The sequence below is a fragment of the Mirounga angustirostris genome, unplaced genomic scaffold, assembly GCF_029215605.1.
Source record: "Mirounga angustirostris isolate CCGP_5_RB_7025 unplaced genomic scaffold, mMirAng1.0.hap1 SCAF_7, whole genome shotgun sequence".
Taxonomy (NCBI): Eukaryota; Metazoa; Chordata; class Mammalia; order Carnivora; family Phocidae; genus Mirounga; species Mirounga angustirostris.
Window position 1 is genome coordinate 4627865 of NW_026991715.1, and position 21020 is coordinate 4648884.

Sequence of the window (21020 nt, forward strand, 5' to 3'; positions counted from 1 at the left end):
AAAGACCGCAGGAATTGGGGGAGACATGTGGGATTCACATTGGGTGCTTTAGGTGCCTGGCTGTTTGCACAGAGTAAGGCACAGTGCGAGAGAGGTGGGGATAGGTGCACCTTGCAGACTGTAGGGTCTGCTTGGGTATGAAGGAAAGGGACCCCTTGCAAGGGGCAGAGCCGAGGTTCTATGATAAAGTGGACACTGGGGGTCAGAAGGGAGTAAGAAGGTGAGATTCGAGGATGGCCCATCCTGAGAAATGTTGTTCCTTCTTAGCTCCAGGGATGTGGGCTGGAAGCTCAGGTGAGTTGCAAATCCCTGTGAGCTGGGGCCCATCTGTGGCTCCTGCTGAAGTTGCATGGGAAGAGCCTAGAGCTGTGGTCCCTGGGCTGAGCTCAGTCAAGGCAGTGTGCTCATAGCAGCTGGGCATAAATGGATGGAGCCATGCAGAAGCTCCCTCCGGCTCCAGACCCCAGGTCTCTGGTTGGGGGGGGGGGATGATGATGTCCCTCTGGGGGGGACAAGGGGCTGGGAGGGTTTTCTGTCGTCATGGAAAGCTGTGGGCGGTCCCCGCCCTGAAGGCCTGGTTTTAATCACTGTCCAGGCAAGTCACAGCCTGACTTTAGGAAGAGGGAAAATGCTACTTGCTGGGGCCAGGGTTTCTCCTTGGGTCCCGAGCCGGTTCCTGACCCTCCAGGACCCCTGGCAGTTCGTTTTGAATCCTTAAGTTAACAAGCAGGGTTTACCTGAGCAAACACACATGGGCCTGGAGGTGAAGCTTCCTGCCTCTCGGGGCAGGCTCATGAGGCGCTCTCAGGGGCGTACCTGCGAAGGGCCAGGAGGCAGCGGACGCCAGCACCCAGGTGTCCCCCCAGCAGGCGCGCCCCCGACGCTGCGCGGCTGCAGGAAGGGCGGCGCCTGCGCCCTGGGCAGCTGCAGCGTAGGCCCCGCCCACCGCGCCGGCCGTTACTGCGAGCACGACCGGAGGCAGAGGTGTGTGCCTGCGGGAGCGGGCTGAGCGTTGGGCGTGGGGAGCAGCGGGGCTTGACCTTGGGGAGGGGAGTGGGCGCGGGCGGAGGGTGCGGGGTAGGGGTTGGGGGCCTGGAGGGTCGTGGAGGGGCGGGGCGGGCGTGGAGGGGCGCGGACACGAAGGGCGGGGCGTGGAGGGGCGCGGGTAGCGCTTGCGCTCCGACCCCGCTGATGCTGCCTCTCTGTCTGGGGGCCGGGTGGGGCGGGCCTTGGAGGGGCGCGGATAGCGCATGCGCTCCGACCCCGCTGATGCTGCCTCTCAGTCTGGGGTCCGGGCGGGGCGGGGCGTGGAGGGCCGCGGACACAAAGGGCGGGGCTTGGAGGGGCGCGGATAGCGCATGCGCGCCCACCTCGCTGATGTCGCCTCTGTCTGGGCGCCGGGCGGGGCGGAGCGTGGAGGGGCGGGGCGGAGCGGGGCATGGAGGGGCGGGGCGGGGCGTGGAGGGGCGCGGGCGTGGACGGAGGGCGCGGAGTAAGAGTTGGGGGCGTGGAGGGGCGCGGACACAAAGGGCGGTGTTTGGAGAGGCGCGGGTAGCGCATGCGCTCCGAACCCGCTGATGCTGCCTCTCTGTCCGGGCCCGGATTGGACGGGGCGTGGAGGGGCGTGCAGGGGCGGGGCGGGGCGTGGAGGGGCGTGGACACGAAGGGCTGGGGGTCGGGCGGGGCGTGGAGGGGCGGGGCGGGGCGTGGAGGGGCCAGGACACGAAGGACGGGGCGTGGATGGGCGCGGACACGAAGGGCGGGGCGTGGAGGGGCGCGGGCACAAAGGGCGTGGCGTGGAGGGGCGTACAGGGGCGGGGCCGGGCGTGGAGGGGCGGGGTGGGCGTGGAGGGGCGCGGACACGAAGGGCGGGGCGTGGAGGGGCGCGGGTAGCGCATGCGCGCCCACCCCGCTGCTGCCGCCGCTCTGTCCACTCAGGGAACGCGGCGCCCTGATACCCGGAGCCTGGACCTGCCGCCGCTGCCGCCTTTGCAGGTGTGTGTTCGCAGCTCTGCACTGTCTCCCCCGGCAGACGCCGGGCAGCTGCGGTAAGAGGAGCGCGTCCTGTGCGCACAGTCCCCGCTCGCAGGGCATTGCTCCTTGGTGCCCTCCAATGCGCAGAGATGTAGCTGGGCCAGGCGACAGGGAAATGAGAAGCTGGGTTGATCGATCACTTAGAGTCAGAAGCTCAACCTGCTGCCACTCAGGTGCCCCTTGTTACTTTTACTTTCCTATTTAGTTTATCAATAATCATTTAATTGACTTATGAACCCATCAGGAATAAAAAGAAGCATAATCGCTCGTATAAAACAATAACATCTTCTTATCTGCCTCTCTGTAGTAGGCTGTCTGTGGGATAAGAAGGTTCATTCGTTGACTCCACAAACACCCAGGAGACTCTCCATGCTGCAGAACGTGAGGTCAGCCTAGTGGCCTTCTCTAACGCTGGTATCTAATGTAAGAGGCAGACCACACACAGTTCCCTGAACAGACAATATGCTCTCAGCCTTTGAAAAATGGGAATAAAATATGCTAAGAACAGAAGGTATAATGGGGAAGGGCTCAGAAAGGCAGGATTTTTTTTCTTTAACAAATGTTTCATCTCACTTTCTTTAATCCATCTGAAATAGACTATCTCCCTTCTGTCTCTGACACCAGGACTTTTTCTGCTCTATTCTGAGGAATGCCTGTCTGTCTCAATGCCCCCACCCCTCTCCACACAAACAGTTTCCTCCTGTTCCCTTCATTTCCCTCCCCAGCTGTCCTCTGGGAATATGGCAGCCCATGTCACCCCTCAAAGAGTAGCTATTTTCTCCTCCAGAAGCTACATGACACAGGATTCCATCGGGGTAGGTGTCCTCCCTGCTTTTCCTTGGTCCTCCCAAATCATTTATCCCCCTTGTCCTTGCAAACTCTCAGCTACTTTAAAGCAAATTTCTGGATTGGGGCATCACACCATGCCTCTGTCATTCTGGAAGCAGTGACATTGAGGCCGATATGCGAATGGTGTGGGCAATGGCTAGGCACCAATGAGGAGGGGCCTCATGGTAGCCTCTGGGGAGCAAGTGAGCCCAGTGTGTTAGGTGTGAAGTAATCCATCAACAAGGCTCTGTCCTCGGTGGTATGAAATTGGTAACATTAATGAAGTGAGAGAAGAGGGCCCTTGGGAGACATTAGGGGCCAGGGAAGGAAGAGATGAGTAGGTCACATTCAGGGTGCATAGAGCAAACATAAACTCAGACAGTGCAGCTGTAGATGAAAGCGGATGCTCTGACAGAGCTGCCCAGTTCTATACAAGAAAGAGAAGCAAGGAAGCGTGGTCTAAAGAGAGCACGGAAGTCTCCATGGAAGGATATGTTTACATCAACCCCTAGATTTTGGGAGACTTTGAAGGGGTTAGAAATGGTGGGGAAGACTGTTTATGTGGAAGAAAGAATATGAGTGTGGCAAAGATGCAAGAAAGACAATGTCATGTAAATATAATTACTTTAGTTTCAATGGAAATGGGAACTAGAGATAGGGAGATTTTATGTTGTCGCTTGTTTGTCTGATTATTATGTTTAACGTATATAGAATGGAATGTGCATACAGTGTAATCTAGCAGATTTTCTGCATGCTCAAAACAGTGTTCCGGATAGAATAAACTAGACTAGACAAAAAGTGTACTCATAGGGGGAGAAACTGGAGGCAGACATTTACTTGAATTATCTTTACACTATTATAATTCTTTGAAATTCTATGTCATAAAAGGATGTGTTATGCATTTTGAATAAAACACACTGGAATTATCCTAGATCCATTATCCAAAAAAATGTATGACCCAATACGAATGCTAAGGAGAGCAAGAACACACCACGGAAATGTCTTGCCTTTTCCCTTCCAAAATTATTTTTTTAACAATTTGGTGAGTTACTTTTCATTAATATTCACACATTATTGTGAATAATAAATTGGCTCCTAAATTCCCGGGTTTTATTTCCTGTACAGATCTTCCAGAAAGAATGCAGGACCACACATCATCACCTGTAGATGTAACTCACAGGCCAAAGGAGTGAGAAAAGTGTGCTTCCAGTCCCAAAACTCTGCCATTGTCATTGTCTGAAACTGACTTCATCGGCCACACTCCTCTGACTTCAAAAAGAACTGTGAAGTGTGTGATCGTATGTGGACAGTACTGAACCCATACAGATCTAGACATTCTACTAACAAAGGATAGACTAGATGCTTTAGAGTCACCATGACGACCATGGACTGTAGCACTATGTGGAGGAATAACCATGGGAGGCACTTATGTCAGGAGAGTTGGTAAGAGATGGTGATTTTTATATGGAGGAGTGCAGAGATAAAGAAAAGTTGGGATAACTTTTTTTTTTTTTTTTTTTTTTCTGATTTCTGGCTCGGGCTGTTGTAAATGGTGGTACCAATGGTGATACATGCTTCAGGGGACTTTGGCAGTTCATTGTTAGGCATGGTGAGTTTGATGTCACTGTGAGAGACTACTCACAGGACTCCCTTAAACTGGCATGGCAGCAACAATGAATAGATACAAGTTGGCCATGCAACAGTTCCTTGGTGTATGATTCGGTGTCCCGAAAAGTCAAAAGGACAACAACAAAAAAAAGTTAGTTAATTATAATGTCAATTAGCTAGTATAGAATGAAATTCTGAGCAGCTCAGCGGATGGATTTCATAATAAGGAGCATTGCTTAGCTCTCCACACATGCCTGTGTGTGTGTATATGGGTGGGAAACAAACCACATGCTGTCATTCAGCAAACTGCAATTCCACTTCCCCCAGAGAACCTCATGGACAAATTTCACCAGGCAGAGTACACAATCTGCTTCTGACTCACAACATCGAATTGTATTTCTTTACTCGGTTATATACTCTCATATCCTGAATACTACTCTCTCTTTCTAGAATATAGTAGTTTAAATGCTTATTTAAAATATAAAGTATGTTGGCTAACTGAACATAATGAAAAATTAATAAAAAATAAAACAAAATAATTATAGAAATACTAATACTGCAATTTTAGAAACAATAACAAAAACAACAGTAATAATCCTTGTCCCTATGTAACGACTAAGTGCTAAGCTCTGTTCTGCGTGTGCATGTATGTACCTGCGTATGTGCATGCATCTGTGTTATATACCGTGTTGTCTCTTAGTCTAGAAAAAAACCTTTGATAAAAATTCATTTGATAAAAAAATTGATTTGATAAAAATTCATTTCAGATAAAATTTCATGTCTGATTGATGTGTTGTATAATAAGACAATATAAAATATTTCAAAGATACTGTATTTGCATTGGATTTTCTTGTTTATCTCTTCAAATCATGGAAATTTTTCACTTATATTACTACTCTCTTAATATAATCATTTGGGTCAGTAGCATACCCATTCCTAGGGAAAGTCACACTATCATACATTTATGGTATGCATTTTTCATGTCAACTCCTTTAAATAAGCAATGATTTTATTCCATCCATATTTAGAGAAATCCACTGTTAGACCTCTGCCTCTTCTATGAAATTCCATTACAGTCAATTATCAGCAAAGACCATTTAACTGGAATCAATTGCACACCAACCATGTAAGTCGGTATTTGAAGACAGTGCTTATAATAGCTATATCATTTTGGTCATTGATATCATACATTTTTAGAATACATCCAAAAATAAAAGTAGCATTATCTTTTAGTATAAATAGAAGCATGTATATCAGACTTAATATTCCCAGGATTTCTACATTAAACACCTCAAGATAAATATTACTCAGGAAGTAATGATCTATTCTTTTTGTCCTTCATCTTACAGTCAAAATTTTAATATAAAGATGTAATGTAGGAACATACAAATAATTGAATAGATGTGTAGTCTTACTAATTTTATTGAATAGTTTCCTTCTATTTAAATGTAATTTCCCTTCTGTTTAAATTTAAGGAGATATTCTGAATGTTTTATTCATGTACTGAGAGATGTGACAGAAAAATGAAAAGAATATTTTTCAAACTAGTTAAGTCAAATTAGTGCTGCATAATGAATTTTCAAAATGTTGACAAATGTAAAATGGTAAAAAAATATTTGAGCATATTGCATTCACTAGGTAAAGTGCATGGAAGCCTTTCTTTTACCTGGGAGGCAAGTTTGGGATATGACTGTGTTTATAGCTAAAGACTTGGTATCTAATGATGACAGCATCTTCTATAATTAGTCTCCAAACTTCTAGAGGTTAGCATGGTGTAAACTGCATGTTATGTCTCTTTACTTACATTTAGTATTATTAGACAGAGAATATTTAATGTCATATAGAGAGAAAGAGACTATAACTTTATAAGGGTAGCACAGATTTGGAAGATTTTACAGGATATGTAACATTTGTCTTCCCACTTTTAAACATAGTGTTAGGAAGCTCACCATTAGAGTATACCTCTTTGGATTCAAGAACAGATTTCATTCAACATTCTGGATGGCATAGAAGGTATCATTTTATCTATCATTCTAGCATCATGGAAGGATATTCCAGATGCCTGATTGACCAGTTAGGCAAAGATTCTTAAAAGATGGTTGTACACCTGGGTGGCTTAGTTGGTTAAGCACTGGACTCGATCTCAGCTCAGCTCTTGAACTTCAGGTGCCCCATGGAAGTGGAAAGAAAGTAGCAGAACCTAGAAGAGGAAGTAGTTGTTGAATGTATTATGGAGTACTTCTAATATCTGAAGACAAATGTAGACAAAATATTCTTGTAGAGGCAGCACAAACTCTTTAAAAATGTAAATATAATTGATATATTGTGGATAACTTTGGATATCAGAGTCCATAGTCAAAAATACCTTGAACAAACATTTACTGAGAACCTACAATAGGCCAGGGACTACTATGTGATGGGGTTCTGCAGAAAATAGACATTACATATACTTTTTTTTCTTTTTTTTTTTTTTTTTTAAGATTTATTTATTTTAGAGAAAGAGAGACAGGGAAAGGGAGGGAAAGTGTTAAGCAGACTCTGTACCTGTGTGCACAGCCTGACCTGGGGCTTGGTCTCATGACCCTGATATGACAACCTGAGACAAAACCAAGAGCTGGGCATTAACTGACTGTGCCTCTCAGATGCCCCCACACTTCTCACTATGGTGACTTCTCACTATGACTATGGACTTTTGATGAGAATGAGCATAACAATTGAAATCATTAATGGAAAATGGAAAACCAGAATGACAAAATTATTTTTGGCAGTGAGAAAAAGTCAACAACTTTGGATAATGATACATTGAATTTGAGTTCTGAATAATATTCATTGATTTTTTTATTCATAGATTTTAAAGACTAACTTATGATCCACCAGTTCATGGAAGGCATCGATGCCCTTAAATCTCAATCCATGTCCTTACTGAATTTTACTGAGCTGTTGGTCAAACCAGTCAAAACAGCAAGACCTACTTAAACATGTATATACAACGTCATTCAAAGGTTAATCTTTTCATATACCTAACGTTATAGCAAAACAGTGGTCACATTCCAGGCCATCAAAATAGAGTGTAGAGGTTGATTTCATAATGAAGAATCTCAATAATCACTACAATAAAACAGAAAAATACACAGTATTTATATTTTATCAGGGACATACTTGTACATTTGCTTCCCAAAGGGAAAACCAAAACACATTTCATTCAAACTTAAAAGAGTGTTTTTGTTGTTGTTTTTAAGATTCATGGTGCTTGAACTTACAACCCTGAGATCAAGAGTCACATGCTCTACTGACTAAGCCAGACAGGAACCCCAAACTTATGAATAGGTCTTAAAGAAGGCAAATAACTTGTTTTATATGTTATTTATTTTTCATGATTTGCAGCAGTGTTTTCTTAAATTCTCTCTGTGTGTATAAGTATGTATGCATGTATATCTATTTATTGAAGGATAGATCATACATAGTGAATTTGTGCACATATAGTAAAGGGAACACATCTAAACAATTTCATTATTTAGGAAACAATATGATTCTCTATATAAAGAATTAATGAAATATAATTCAATTTTGAGGAGTTAATAAAACTGGCCCAATTAAAATATATTCTCATTTTAACTGAATAAAATTTTCATTTTTTAAATTTAAATGCTGATATTTACAAATTACAGATTAAATTATAAATACAGATTAAGCTAGTTTTTATAGTATATCATTACTTATTATTTTAGAAAGATGTATAAATAATACATTACATTTCATTTCCTTTAAGCTTTATCCAAATAAAAAATGAGACAGAAAATTGAGTGCCAAATGCTATTCATTTATTCAGGTATTTAAAGGATATTATTGAGCAACTACTATATACCAGGCATTGTGTAGCCATTCAGTTTATACAGAGGGCAAAACAACGATTACACATTGGGAAGTTTAAGTTCTGATGAGTTAGAATGACCATAAAAAATAAATTTAGTTCATAAGTTTATAGAATATGTAAAAGATGAAAAGTGATTTGCAAAATACATCAAAGGACAGCACAGTAAGGAGAAATAGGCAAGTCGGGGGTTACTGAGATTTTAAGTACACTGTTCAGGGTAGGTCTCATTTAAAAAGTGACATTTGACAAAAGATTGAACTGCATTTAAGAATACGGAATTAAGACTACATGGAGCTAACAGCTTTCTCAATAGACCAATATCATCAGTTGATTCAAACAAATAAATGGCCATGTTGTAAACCAAGCCCACTTCCAAAGCTGGTTGAGAGTCTGTTGACTTGAACTGCAAAATATGCATCACTCTCATTTTATTATGCTTCTAAATGTAAATGAGTTTGAGATTTATGCCACTGCATTTTAGCTCTATTTTTTTCTATTTTAGGAAAAGAGTGGAGTTCATGATGGGGCATGAGAATCACAGTTTCACCAGTGACTTCATTCTTTCTTTCTTTCTTTATTTTTTTATTATTTTTTAAAGATTTTATTTATTTATTTGACACAGAGAGAGACAGCGAGAGAGGGAACACAAGCAGGGAGAGTGGGAGAGGGAGAAGCAGGCTCCCCACTGAGCAGGGAGCCCGATGCGGGGCTCGATCCCAGAACCCTGGGATCATGACCTGAGCCGAAGGCAGACGCTTAACGACTGAGCCACCCAGGCGCCCAGTGATTTCATTCGTTTAGGACTCTTTTCTTCCTCTCAATCAAGTCTAGTTTTCATCTCCTTTATATTCATCATTTTTATTATGACTATAACAGAAAACACAATCATGATCCTCCTTATCCTCAGGGACTCAAGACTCCATACTCCAATGTATTTCCTGCTCAGCCATCTGTCTCTCATGGACATCTTGCATATTTCCAACATTGTTCCCAAAATGGTCACTGGCTTTCTGTCAGGGAGCAGAATTATTTCATTCGCAGGTTGTGGCTTCCAGATATTTCTATCCCTCACCCTCCTGGGTGGTGAGTGCCTTCTCCTGGTGGCAATGTCTTATGATCACTATGTAGCCATCTGTCACGCACTGCACTATCCCATTCTTATGAAAGACTATGTCCGCATTCTCATGGCTAGAGGGTCCTGGATTGTTGGGACCATCAATTTCATATTCCACACAGCTTATGCACTCCAGTTTCCCTTCTGTGGCCCAAGAGCCATTGATCACTTTTTCTGTGAAGTCCCTGCCATGTTGAAGTTGTCCTGTGTGGACACAACACTCTCTGAACGAGGAGTTTATGTAAGTGGCTTAATTTTTCTCCTTGTCCCTTCCTCCCTAATCCTTGCTTCTTATGTCCAAATTCTCCTTACTGTTCTTCAAATGAAATCATCAGAAGCACGGAAAAAGTCATTTTCTACCTGTTCCTTCCACATGATTGTGGTCACAATGTACTATGGGCCATTTATTTTCACATACATGAGACCCAAATCATACCACACTCCAGGCCAGGACAAATATTTGGCAATATTCTATACCATCCTCACACCCACACTGAACCCTATCATCTACAGTTTTAGGAATAAAGAGATGTTCTTAAGGCAATGAAAAATATGCTCAAAGTCACTTTCTCCATTAAAGATAGTAATAAAAATGCTTGAAGCATGTGTTTTCTATATCAATATTCAATGCTTAGAGATTATCCATTAGTCATATCTTTAGAAAGAAAATCAAAGTTTCTATCCATCAAGAGTGGAAAGTGGATTTTTCCAAACCTCCAATGAAAATAAAAAAAAGTTTTACAGGTATTTGTTTTATAAATACATACATCAAGAAATGTACTGTTCCCTCCCATGAAAAATTCTAAGAACTTATAAAAATTGACTTTTATAATACAATCACATTATATGGGATCTATGCATATAACTTTTGTATTTCATGAAACAGTACAATTATAATTCCAAGGTTACAAGCAGTTATCAAAAATTCATAAAAAAAATATAGGCAAAAAGGGTGCAGGTGTTCAAGAGGTAAAAATTCTAGTTATATGATACATAAGTTAAAAATAAGTAAGTCTTGGAGGAAGGGGCGGAGCAAGATGGCGGATGAGTAGGAGACCTGGATTTCGTCTCCTCTCAGGAATTCAGCTGGATAGGGATCAAACCAATCTGAACACCTACAAACTCAACAGGAGATCAAAGAAAAGAAGAGCAACAACTCTCTCATCAGAAAAGCGACCACTTTCTGGAAGGTAGAATGTGCAGAGAAGTGAATCCACGGCGATATTCGGGAGGATAGACGGTGGGGAGGGGCCTCCGTCGGAGCTTCTGGCAACTGATAGAGCCCTGGGGCACAAAATCGGAACTTTTAAAAGTCTGCTCCGCTGAGGGACGTCACTCCGGTGGCTAAGCGGGGGGTGGAACCCTCCGGGACAGTGTGGTCTCAGGACCCTCAGAGTCACAGAAAGACCAGGGGTGCCTGAGTGTGGCAGAGCTCCCAGGGATTGGCGCAGGGAAACCGGCTGCAGAGGCGGAGCCCAGGCGCAGGCTCTCAGCTCGGGGTCGCCATAAACCGGGATCCGCGGCACAGTTGGGCCACTGCTCCTCCAGCAGGGACCCAACAAGCGGCAGATCCGGGGAGACTCACCTTCCTCCCCCGGGAGGAGCCGCGCGGGAGTGCACCGCAGGGATCTGCTGGGTTTCAAGACTCCACACGGGGTCGGTTGCCAGAGATAGAGGAGCGCGGTCACAGGCCGGGTGAGCACAGAGTGCGGCCGGAGACCAGGGAGACGGGAGTGACTGACGGCTTTTCTCTGGGGGCTCACTGAGGAGCCGGGCCCTGAGTTCTCGGCTCCTCCGGGGCGGATTGGGAGGCCACCATTTTCACTCTCCGCCTCCAAAGCTGTACGGAAAGCTCGCAGGGAACAGAAGCCCCGGAGAGCAAACCCGAGCAGATTACTTAGCCGGGAGGGGGCAAGGGCGGGGCAATTCCACCTCCGGCAAAGACATTTGGAAACCACGGCAACAGGCCCCTCCCCAGAAGATCAGCGAGAACAGCCAGCCAAGACCAAGTTTACTGATCAATGAGAACGGCAGAACTCCAGCGCTAAGGGAATACTGCACATAGAATTCATGGCTTTTTTACCATGATTCTTTAGTCTTTCACACTTAATTATTTTTTAACTTTTTTTTTTTTTGGAATTTATCTTTTTCCCTTTTTAAACCAACATCTTACCAATCCCTTTAAAAAAAAAACATTTTTATTTTTCATTTTTAGAGTCATATTCTATCCCTTCATAGTAGTTACCCATATTTTTGGCTTATATATAGAAGTTGTTCTCTCTTTAAAATTTTGAGATAGTTTCTTCTAACAGATTAAAATATACCCTAAATCTCTAGTATATGGTGTTTTCTATTCCCCTGCCTGATCACATCCTCTCCCCTTTTTTTTTCTTTTTCTTTTTTCTTTTTTTAAATCCTCTTCTTTTTTTTTTCAAACAAATTCTTATCAATTCCTTTTATAAAATTTTTTATAATTTTCATTTTTACAGTCATATTCCATCCCTTCATCATATCAACCCTTATTTTTGTACATATATAAGTTTTTCTTTCTTTAAAATTTTGGGAGGCACTTTCTTTTAAAAGACCAAAATACACCCCAAATCTAGTGTGTGGCACTGATCTATATACCATATAGATCATATTTGATCACATTCTGGTTTTTCTTTTGTTATTGTTGTTTTGTTTTGTTTGTTTTTGTTTTTATTTTTATCTTTTTCTTTTTTTTCCCTTTTTCTTTTTTCTCTCTTTCCCTTTCTTATCCCACTGCTTCAGGTCTTTTCTGATTAGTTTAGAGTATATTTTCTGGGGACGTAGTTACTCTGCTAGCATTTTGTTCTCTCATTAATCTATTCTCCTCTGCACAAAATGACAAGAAGGAAAAAATCACCTCAACAAAAAGAACAAGAGGTAGTACCGACTGCCAGGGACCTACTCAATATGGACATTAGTACGATGTCAGATCTAGAGTTCAGAATCATGACTTTAAAGATACGAGATGGGCTTAAAAAAAATACAGAAGTTACTAGAGAAACCCTTTCTGGAGAAGTAAAAGAGCTAAAATCCAACCAAGTAGAAATCAAAAAAGGCTATTAATGAAGTGCAATCAAAAATGGGGGCGCTAACTGCTAGAATAAATGAGGCAGAAGAGAGAATCAATAATATAGAAGATGAAATGATGGAAAATAAAGAAGCTGAGAAAAAGAGAGATAAACAACTACTGGATCACAAGGCCAGAATTCGAGAGATAAGTGATACCATAAGACGAAACAACATTAGAATAATTGGGATCCCAGAAGAAGAAGAAAGAGAGAGAGGGGCAGAAGGTATAATGGAGCAAATTATAGCAGAGAACATCCCTAATTTGGGGAAAGAAACAGGCATGAAAATCCAGGAAGCACAGAGAACCCCTCTCAAAATCAATAAAAATAGGTCAACTCCCCGGCATCTAATAGTAAAACTTACGAGTCTCATAGACAAAGAGAAAATCCTGAAAGCAGCTCGGGAGAAGAGATATGTAACCTACAAGGGTAGAAACATTAGATTGGCAACAGACCTATCCACAGAGACCTGGCAGGCCAGAAAGGACTGGCAGGATATATTCAGAGCACAAAATGAGAAAAATATGCAGCCAAGAATAATCTATCCAGCTAGGCTGTCATTGAAAATTGAAGGAGAGATAAAAAGCTTCCAGGATAAACAAAAACTAAAGGAATTTGCAAACACAAAACCAGCCCTACAGGAAATCTTGAAAGGGGTCCTCTAAGCAAAGAGAGACCCTAAAAGCAACATAGACCAGAAAGGAGCACAGACAATATACGGTAACAGTCACCTTACAGGCAATACAATGGCACTAAATTCCTATCTTTCAATAGTTACCCTGAATGTAAATGGGCTAAATGCCCCAATGAAAAGACACAGGCTAACAGACTGGATTAAAAAACAAGATCCATTGATATGCTGTCTGCAAGAGACTCATTTTAGAACCAAAGACACCCCCAGATTGAAAGTGAAGGGGTGGAAAACCACTTACCAGATCTCTGATTCATTTCTTGGGTGTTCTGAATGAATTGATAAGTATGTAGTTGGATTTGAGGGAGGAGTTCCCCCCATAACTTTCTGATTGGATGCAGGACAGGAGGACTGTGAACCTGGTGATAGGCTGGATTTTGTAATCGTCCTTCTAGGAGAGCTGAATGCTGCTTTGACAAGCAGGTAATGAATTGTGATACAACTTCATCCTTTCGAGGTTTAGGTGTATTGTGAGAAGATGGACCAAACATAACGCCTACCATTCTCTAAACTTCTATTTCAGCTTTGATGGGTGACTTGACAGTAGGATTTCCCTAGTGCCATGTTGTCCCCCTTACACCACAACAGTGATGTGTCATAGGGTCTAATGTCCCATGTCTTCACTAACATCGGTGTCAGCGTTTTAGGGAAAGGTGACTCTGTGTGACACATTTAGCTTTCTACTGGTTGAGTCTCTCAGCCTCACCATGACCTTCACTATGGATTCATCCCAAATAAAAATTCTTCATCTTGAAGGAAAGCTTATCTATTTTCTTTTAAAATGTTTCTAGGCAATGATGTCAGGAAGGTCACTGAGATAGCCATCAGTCATTAGGCCAGCCAAACTGCATGGTGATTGGCCACCCAAAGGAAGCCAACGTGACAGCGCCCTGGTGATTGGCCAGGGCATGGTGGTGACATCACAAGAAGGCATTCTCATGCCCCAGAGCTGTTTTCAAAGCTCGGCAACAGCCACGGCTGCACGGAGGAGAGAGATGGCGCATCAGCTACAGCTCTTCCTGCTATTCCTAGCATTCTCTGACCTTTTTTCTGCCCTGCCCATGGCAAGCCCCCTGCCCACTCCTCCTGCCCTGGGCCGTTCACCAACACTCTGCAGTCCACCTTCATGTTTGCACCTACCTTTGCACCCCTGTGTGGTCCTGAGGTCCTCAAACCTTCATCCGGCAACTCCTGGACCCTTTTCCCACTATGAGGATGGCCCAGCTGCTCAGGAACACATCTCATTTGGCACATGGCAGTGGGACACTGCAAATCAGGTCACCATGGGTTCTCAGCCAGCTGGTCCCCACACCTTTGGGTTCACAACAGGGCTCAGCACAGGAAAGCTGAGTCCACAACCTGAGGGAGCACTGGGCACATTACTATTCTGGAGCCCTCCAAACCAGCTCAGCACAGGGACCATGAATGAATTGAATGTCCATCCGTCCCTGATGTCGACAGTGTTTAGAACGCCTACAGACACGAGGGAGAGTGGGACTTTTACAAAACAAGTAAGTACTGGGGGAAGGAATCACCACATCATTGGACACAGTGCAAGTCCTTGGACCACAAAACCTGAGACCACGAGCTGGCTGAACCAGTTCAGCAGTGGACAAAGTAACCCTCCAGACACCTGGCTGACCAGGAGCCCACAGACCACAAACCCTCCAACAAAGTATAACAAGCAGAAAGTCAGTCCCCGTAAGAGAGCACCAACCAGGAACCCAAAGACTGGGAGTCTTCTGAACCAATTTGACACTACTGGGCAGATGAGTCACACAGACACTGGGTGGACAAGGAGTCCTACCACAAACAGGCCACTCCAGTGTAGCACAAGGCAAGTAAGTCCAGAGAATACCAGCCTTGCCAACGGTCAGGAAACCACGAGTCCTGCATCCCAGCTCAGTATTGGGAAAAGGATTCACCTGAATAACACCATCAGCATATGCCCTTGGAACTGGAGTCTAAAAACTCAGCTCTCTACTAGGACAGGCAGGCCCCTGGAGAGTGGGCTTCTCACGTGCCCTTGGATCTGGAAACCAACACCTCAGGTCTATCCTGGGCCTAGCAGGCACCTGAACAGCAGGCTCACCATGTGCCCTTGGACCTGGAGACCAAGAAAGGAGCCCTGGGCTAGGCCAAGCAGACAACTTGACAGTAGGATCACCATGTGCCCATGGACCAGAAGACCAAAAACTCATCTCTCTGCTAGGCCAAACAGGTACCTGAGGAGCCAACTTATCATGTGTCCATGGACCTGGAGACCAACAACTCAGCACATTACTAGGCCAAGCAGGAACCTGGACAGTAGGCTCACCATGTGCTCTTGGACCTGGAGACCAACAATGCGGCTCTGCACTAGGCCAAGCAGGAACGTGGACAGCAGGGGCACCAGGTGCCTTTGGCCCGGAGATCAACAACACAGCTCTCAATTAGGCCAAACAGGAACCTGGACAACAGGGTTAATATGTGCCCTTGGACCTGGCAACCAATAACAGAGCCCTGGTGTAGGCCAAGCACATATCTTGACAGCGGGCTCACCATGTGCCCTTGGACCTGGAGAGCAACTACCAAGCTATCTGATAGGCCAAGCTGGTGCCTGGTAAGCAGGCTCACCTTGTGCCCTTGGATATCAAGACCAACAACTCAGCTCTGGGCTAGGCCAAGCAGGTCCCTTGAGAGTGGGCTCACCATGTACCCTTGGACCTGGAGACCAACGATGCAGCTCTGTGCTAGGCCAAGCCGGCAAGTAGACAGTGAGTTCATCATGCGACCTTGGATTTGGATTCTTCCTTTCCCCCAGAGCATAGAGCACACAAACAATGGGCTTGCCACTTGGTCTCTCATTATGAGACCTCCAAACCTGCTCAGCCTTGCACCGATGTGTCCACTGGATCCATGGAAACCTGGGAGTCTTCAAACTGATTCCTCCATTCCAACCTATCACTGCGCTACAGAGACGCAGGGACACCAGCCTAACCCAAATTCCTCTGAATGGGTGCCTTTCAACTCTGCAGACAAGGGGACATTGGAGTCCCTTCTCACCTTGGATTTACTTCAGCTTGATGTCCATGTGGCCTGCTATCTTTGCATTATTCATTTTGGGGGGAGTTCTCCTCCTCAGAAGAAAATGGCACCATGCCGTGGGAGATGAAACAGTCCAGTGGTTTGAAGACTTTGTATTAAAACTCAGGGCAGGAAAGGAGAAGGGGGGATGGGAGGGCATTGGGGAGACCGAGGCCTGGAGAACTATGGAGACATTGTCTGATATCCTCCAGTTGAAAGAGAGGTGCTCCATCCTCAAGGGAGAGGTGGAGGTCTTAAAACAAGAGGCCAAGCTGTTCAGTGAGAGGCAGGCACAGCTCCATGAGGTGGAGAGGTTCTTCATGCAAATGAAAGTCTTCCTGGAAGTTTCTGCCTTACAAAGGGTGATGCCTGTGCACCCACCCAGGATAGCATAGAAGGGGATTTGGGAAAAGTGTGGTCATCTCCAGGATTGGGGGTTGGTAAAAATGTGAATATTAGTTTAATTAATAATAAAAATAGTTATTTTTAAAAAACGATCATTTCTGAATGAGCAATTTATGAGAACCATCCTTGGGGGATTGTAATGTGCAGCCTGGCTTGCAGTCACTACTGTCCCTTCTGAGTCATCACATTCTCCTGATGCTGGGCAGGGGTCTCCATGGCTCTGAGAAAGTGTTGGTGAATCATGCCCAGCTGACACAGCATAACCTGCCTGCCCCGTCAAAACATTCAGGCATACTTATTTCTGGATCTCAAGCACAGCTGTTGAGGTCAGCACCGTTCTTATTGGAAGAAAAGGAGAAGCAGTATGTCTATATCCAGGTATTTCTGCATAAAGCATTTCGGGCTGAGACCTCCCAGCACATTGTTGCTAAACTTGAGGTTGGACACTGATGTTATGGCTTCCAACTGTGGCCATGACAGCAGGTGTTTCTCCGCAACAGGTTCCTGTGTGATACAGGCCTTTGAAGAGCAAATGTTACAAGGCCAGGGAACCAGGGTGAGGGAGTCCAGAGGCATGGGACCATTCCCTGTCTCTCGGTGAGAAGGTGTGGGGTCTGGACGGTAGGCAGAGTGGTGTGAGGGGCCAGGATGGTGGGCTCTGTTCTGTCCAAAGAAAGACCGCAGGAATTGGGGGAGACATGTGGGATTCACATTGGGTGCTTTAGGTGCCTGGCTGTTTGCACAGAGTAAGGCACAGTGCGAGAGAGGTGGGAATAGGTGCACCTTGCAGCCTGTAGGGTCTGCTTGGGTATGAAGGAAAGGGACCACTTCCAAGAAGCAGAGCCGAGATTCTATGATAAAGTGGACACTGGGCGTCAGAAGGGAGTAGGAAGGTGAGATTCTAGGATGGCCCATCCTGAGAAATGTTGTTCCTTCTTAGCTCCAGGGATGTGGGCTGGAAGCTCAGGTGAGTTGCAAATCCCTGTGAGCTGGGGCCCACCTGTGGCTCCTGCTGAAGTTGCATGGGAAGAGCCTAGAGCTGTGGCCCCTGGGCTGAGCTCAGTCAAGGCAGTGTGCTCATAGCACCTGGGCATAAATGGATGGAGTCATGCAGAAGCTCCTTCTGGGGTTGGGAAGTGAACATCAGGGGGCCTTAGGAAGTGGGAGGCTTGACTTCTAAGATGGATGGTGTCTGAGCTAATTTGACAGCGCTGCTTTCAAAGTATATAATGGGCCACTCCTCGTGACCCCAGTGCAGCTCTTCCTGAGCTTTCATAAAACCGCCTTTTTGCACCAAAGAGGTCTCAAGAATTCTTTCTTGGCCATTGGATTTGACCCCTAATGTTCTTTCCTACATCAGTCCCACCTCCCAGAACTTCCCCATCCTCCCACCTTGAGAGTGGACTTCCACTTTAATTAGGTGTTTGGTGCTTGCTACATCCCTGCTGACTGCCTCGATTCAAGCACGGATCAGATCCGTGCATGAATCTTCTCCTGGAGGATCCAGGAACTGAGACCTCGCTTCACACAATGCAGACTCAGGGGTAACAGCTTCAGCTGATGCCTGAGGGCCACCAATTGGCACCTTCTGCCTCAGAATGATTGAGAGTGGGGGGCTCTCCCATCCTCTACACTGTGCAAGCATCTGGGGACAAGCACTGACGCCCCAGGCCCGGAGGGCCCCAGTGCCCAAGGTCTGCAGAAGGACTACATGCTGTGCATGTGCAGATAGGCAGACCAGTATCGGGAGGGATCTGGAACTGGCAAGGGTCTGGGAGTCCTGATCACAGGATTCAGCTCTTGCCGGACCAAGTTTGTGCCTAATTGGAAGCTCTACTCGGCACAAGTGGGCATGGTCCCCCTGAAGGCCGAGATGGAGGAAATGGTAGTGCCCTGCCTGCATCAGCCCAGCCCCCTGGCTAGGGTCTCTGTCCCGGGGTAGCAGAGAAGTTTTGCTCATGGATCATTGCCATGGGTCTTCTACTTCCTTTCAGTGACCGCTTCCGAATGTCCAATCAAGTTCAGCTCTGTTGGGGTAAGAAAGAGAATTCACTTCAATCTATGAGGAAGGTTATAGTCAAAATAGCGACTCGGGTGCGTGGCTGCCCAGGCACTCGAAATTTAAAACCAACAGGTGATGCAGGCAATTCTCCCCTCAGCTACTCACCAGCTCAGTATGTCTGTGTGTCTGCTGCCTTTTGTGGCTAGGATATTTTTCAGTATGTTTACCAAATCTCCTTTCTTAAGAGATGGCCCATCTTGACAGTTGTCTACTCTGCTTTCATCAGTGATGATTTAATGTGGCTCTAAGCTTGTATTGTTGACTTTGCTGGTCATAGACCTCCCTTCAGAAGCAGTACCTCAGGGCAAAAGGTTTGTTCCCAGTGGGCTACAGGGTTCCACCTGGCAGTTTGCCTCCACAGGGCAATCCAGAGACAGAATCACAGATGCAGTTGTGTCTTCATCTCATGAAGTTTGTGAAAATCAGGGTGAGTCTCCATGACCCATCTGGTATCCACAGTAGACCAGCCTAGTAAAATGAACAAATAACCCACTCTGCCTCTCTGCAGAGCTTCACAATCTTACTAATCTCTCCCATCCCTCCAAGGATATTGCATGGCCTCTGATTTAGTCTGAGGAAGGGCATGGTCCCAAAGGCCTCTCTTTGGTCTCCTCTTTCCTAATAAACATCAGACCAAGGTTCAGAAACCAAAGTGGGAATTCCACCAGTGCTAATATGAGTATTACCATTCCACATTCTTGACCTGGGGAAATGAGCACAGGATGACTCTCTGGTCTCAGTGAACAAACTGTTAAATGTAGGACAAGGCTTCTTCTATTTCCACACCTTCCAAAGCCCCTACTCCAACTGTTGGGCAGGTCATGTAACAGTCCTGGTCTTTGAACATCAACCTATGTTCGGAATCATTCTATAAAAGTTCGCAGAAAAGGTAGTGTTTCCCTTTTTTCCAGAGTTGGTCCCACCAGTGAATATCTGTGTCTTGGGGGACATTTGGGGAAAGTTGGGGGTGGGAGATGAGATGCATGGCACACATGTAGAAGGTGGTAGGGTCATTTCCCAAAGGGCTCCAGTCTCTCCCTCACTCTAGGGGCTCAGAGGCCCACACTGGCTTAGGGCTCATAGCTGGGGAAGAGACCATGACTCTTCACTATACTAACTACTCAATCTAGATATTTATTTTTTCTGCCACATTGCCCAACAATTTCAATCTGGACAGACCTGATCAACTGTCCAACAGCACACACCCTTGAGGTTCCCATCCTCTGGTTACCATTCTGGCTCCGTGGCTCCTGGGTGACTGCACACACCTTGACTCTGCTCGTTGAAGCATCCTCTCCTGCCACTCCTCACCTCCCATCTTCTCCTGCAGTGTAGGACAGCTCCCCCAGAGCTCCTCGAGGACACTGGTACCTCCCGTATCCATGCCTCTGTAAGTGTGTTGATGAAGGTAGTGCATGGATGGTTGTGTCTTTCAGCAAGCATGATTAGGGATGGCTGAGCACACAGCACATCACAGAACCATTTCAACATGCCTGATTCTTATGCTTCCTGACTTCTTCCTGCCTTCCTCAACGGTATATCCAAGAAAATCTCAACATTTGGCCCTTATTGACCCAATATAGCGTCCAGAATATCAACACCATATGCAAGTGTTCAGGGTTGTCCTTTAAATACCACCTCTTAACTGAGCATATTCCTATCAATGAATTCCGTCCAATCCATATCTTGATTTTGTCCCTTTGGTCTACCACTCTCACAACATATTCCAGCCCTACCACTCAGGCTTTGGCCAACAAAGAAGGGCTAGGTTCTCTAAGCTGTCAGTGTATCGTCTCTCCTTCAGGAAAGGCCTTGGAACTTTCTAAATGGCTAATTTTAAAAATTTGTTCTTTTCTATATATATATATTTTTTTTTTTTTTTGAGAGAGAGATAGAGAGTGACCATGAGCGGGGGCATGGGGGAAGGGTGGGGTGGGCGAGAATCCCAAGTAGGCTCCCTGCTCATCATGGAACCCAATGAAAGGCTCAATCTCACAAGCCTAAATTCGTGATATGAGCCAAAATCAAGAGTCAGACACTCAACCAACTGAGCCACTCAGTCGCCCACAAAATTTATCTTTAGATCAACTTCTATTATGAGCTCCTATCAATACAGAGCAATGAAGTCAAGCAATTCTTTCATCCTATAGAAAAATTTCTCCCTGAGGAAAGAGTGACTCTGCAGGGACCAACAGAAATTACACATCAAGCTAATCATGGAGTATAAAACAAGGGGGAAA

General features: G+C 45.3%; 1 protein-coding gene and 1 long non-coding RNA gene across 2 annotated transcripts; both read left to right on the forward strand.

Moving 5' to 3' along the window:
* The first annotated feature begins 946 nt into the window (after positions 1–946).
* On the forward strand, positions 947–5304 carry LOC135365321 (uncharacterized). The gene is made up of 4 exons (XR_010412926.1): positions 947–984; positions 1939–1995; positions 2342–2420; positions 3988–5304. It is a non-coding gene; the product is annotated as an uncharacterized LOC135365321 (long non-coding RNA).
* Positions 5305–8228: 2924 nt separating this feature from the next.
* On the forward strand, positions 8229–10696 carry LOC135365235 (olfactory receptor 2AJ1-like). The gene has a single exon (XM_064595577.1). It carries the CDS (start codon positions 9208–9210, stop codon positions 10003–10005), a length of 798 nt encoding a protein of 265 aa, XP_064451647.1. The 5' UTR covers positions 8229–9207; the 3' UTR covers positions 10006–10696.
* Positions 10697–21020: the final 10324 nt, after the last annotated feature.

Bases quoted from the DNA above. Each gene is read 5' to 3' on its own strand.
- LOC135365235 (XM_064595577.1), top strand. From the start codon at position 9,208: ATGACTATAACAGAAAACACAATCATGATCCTCCTTATCCTCAGGGAC.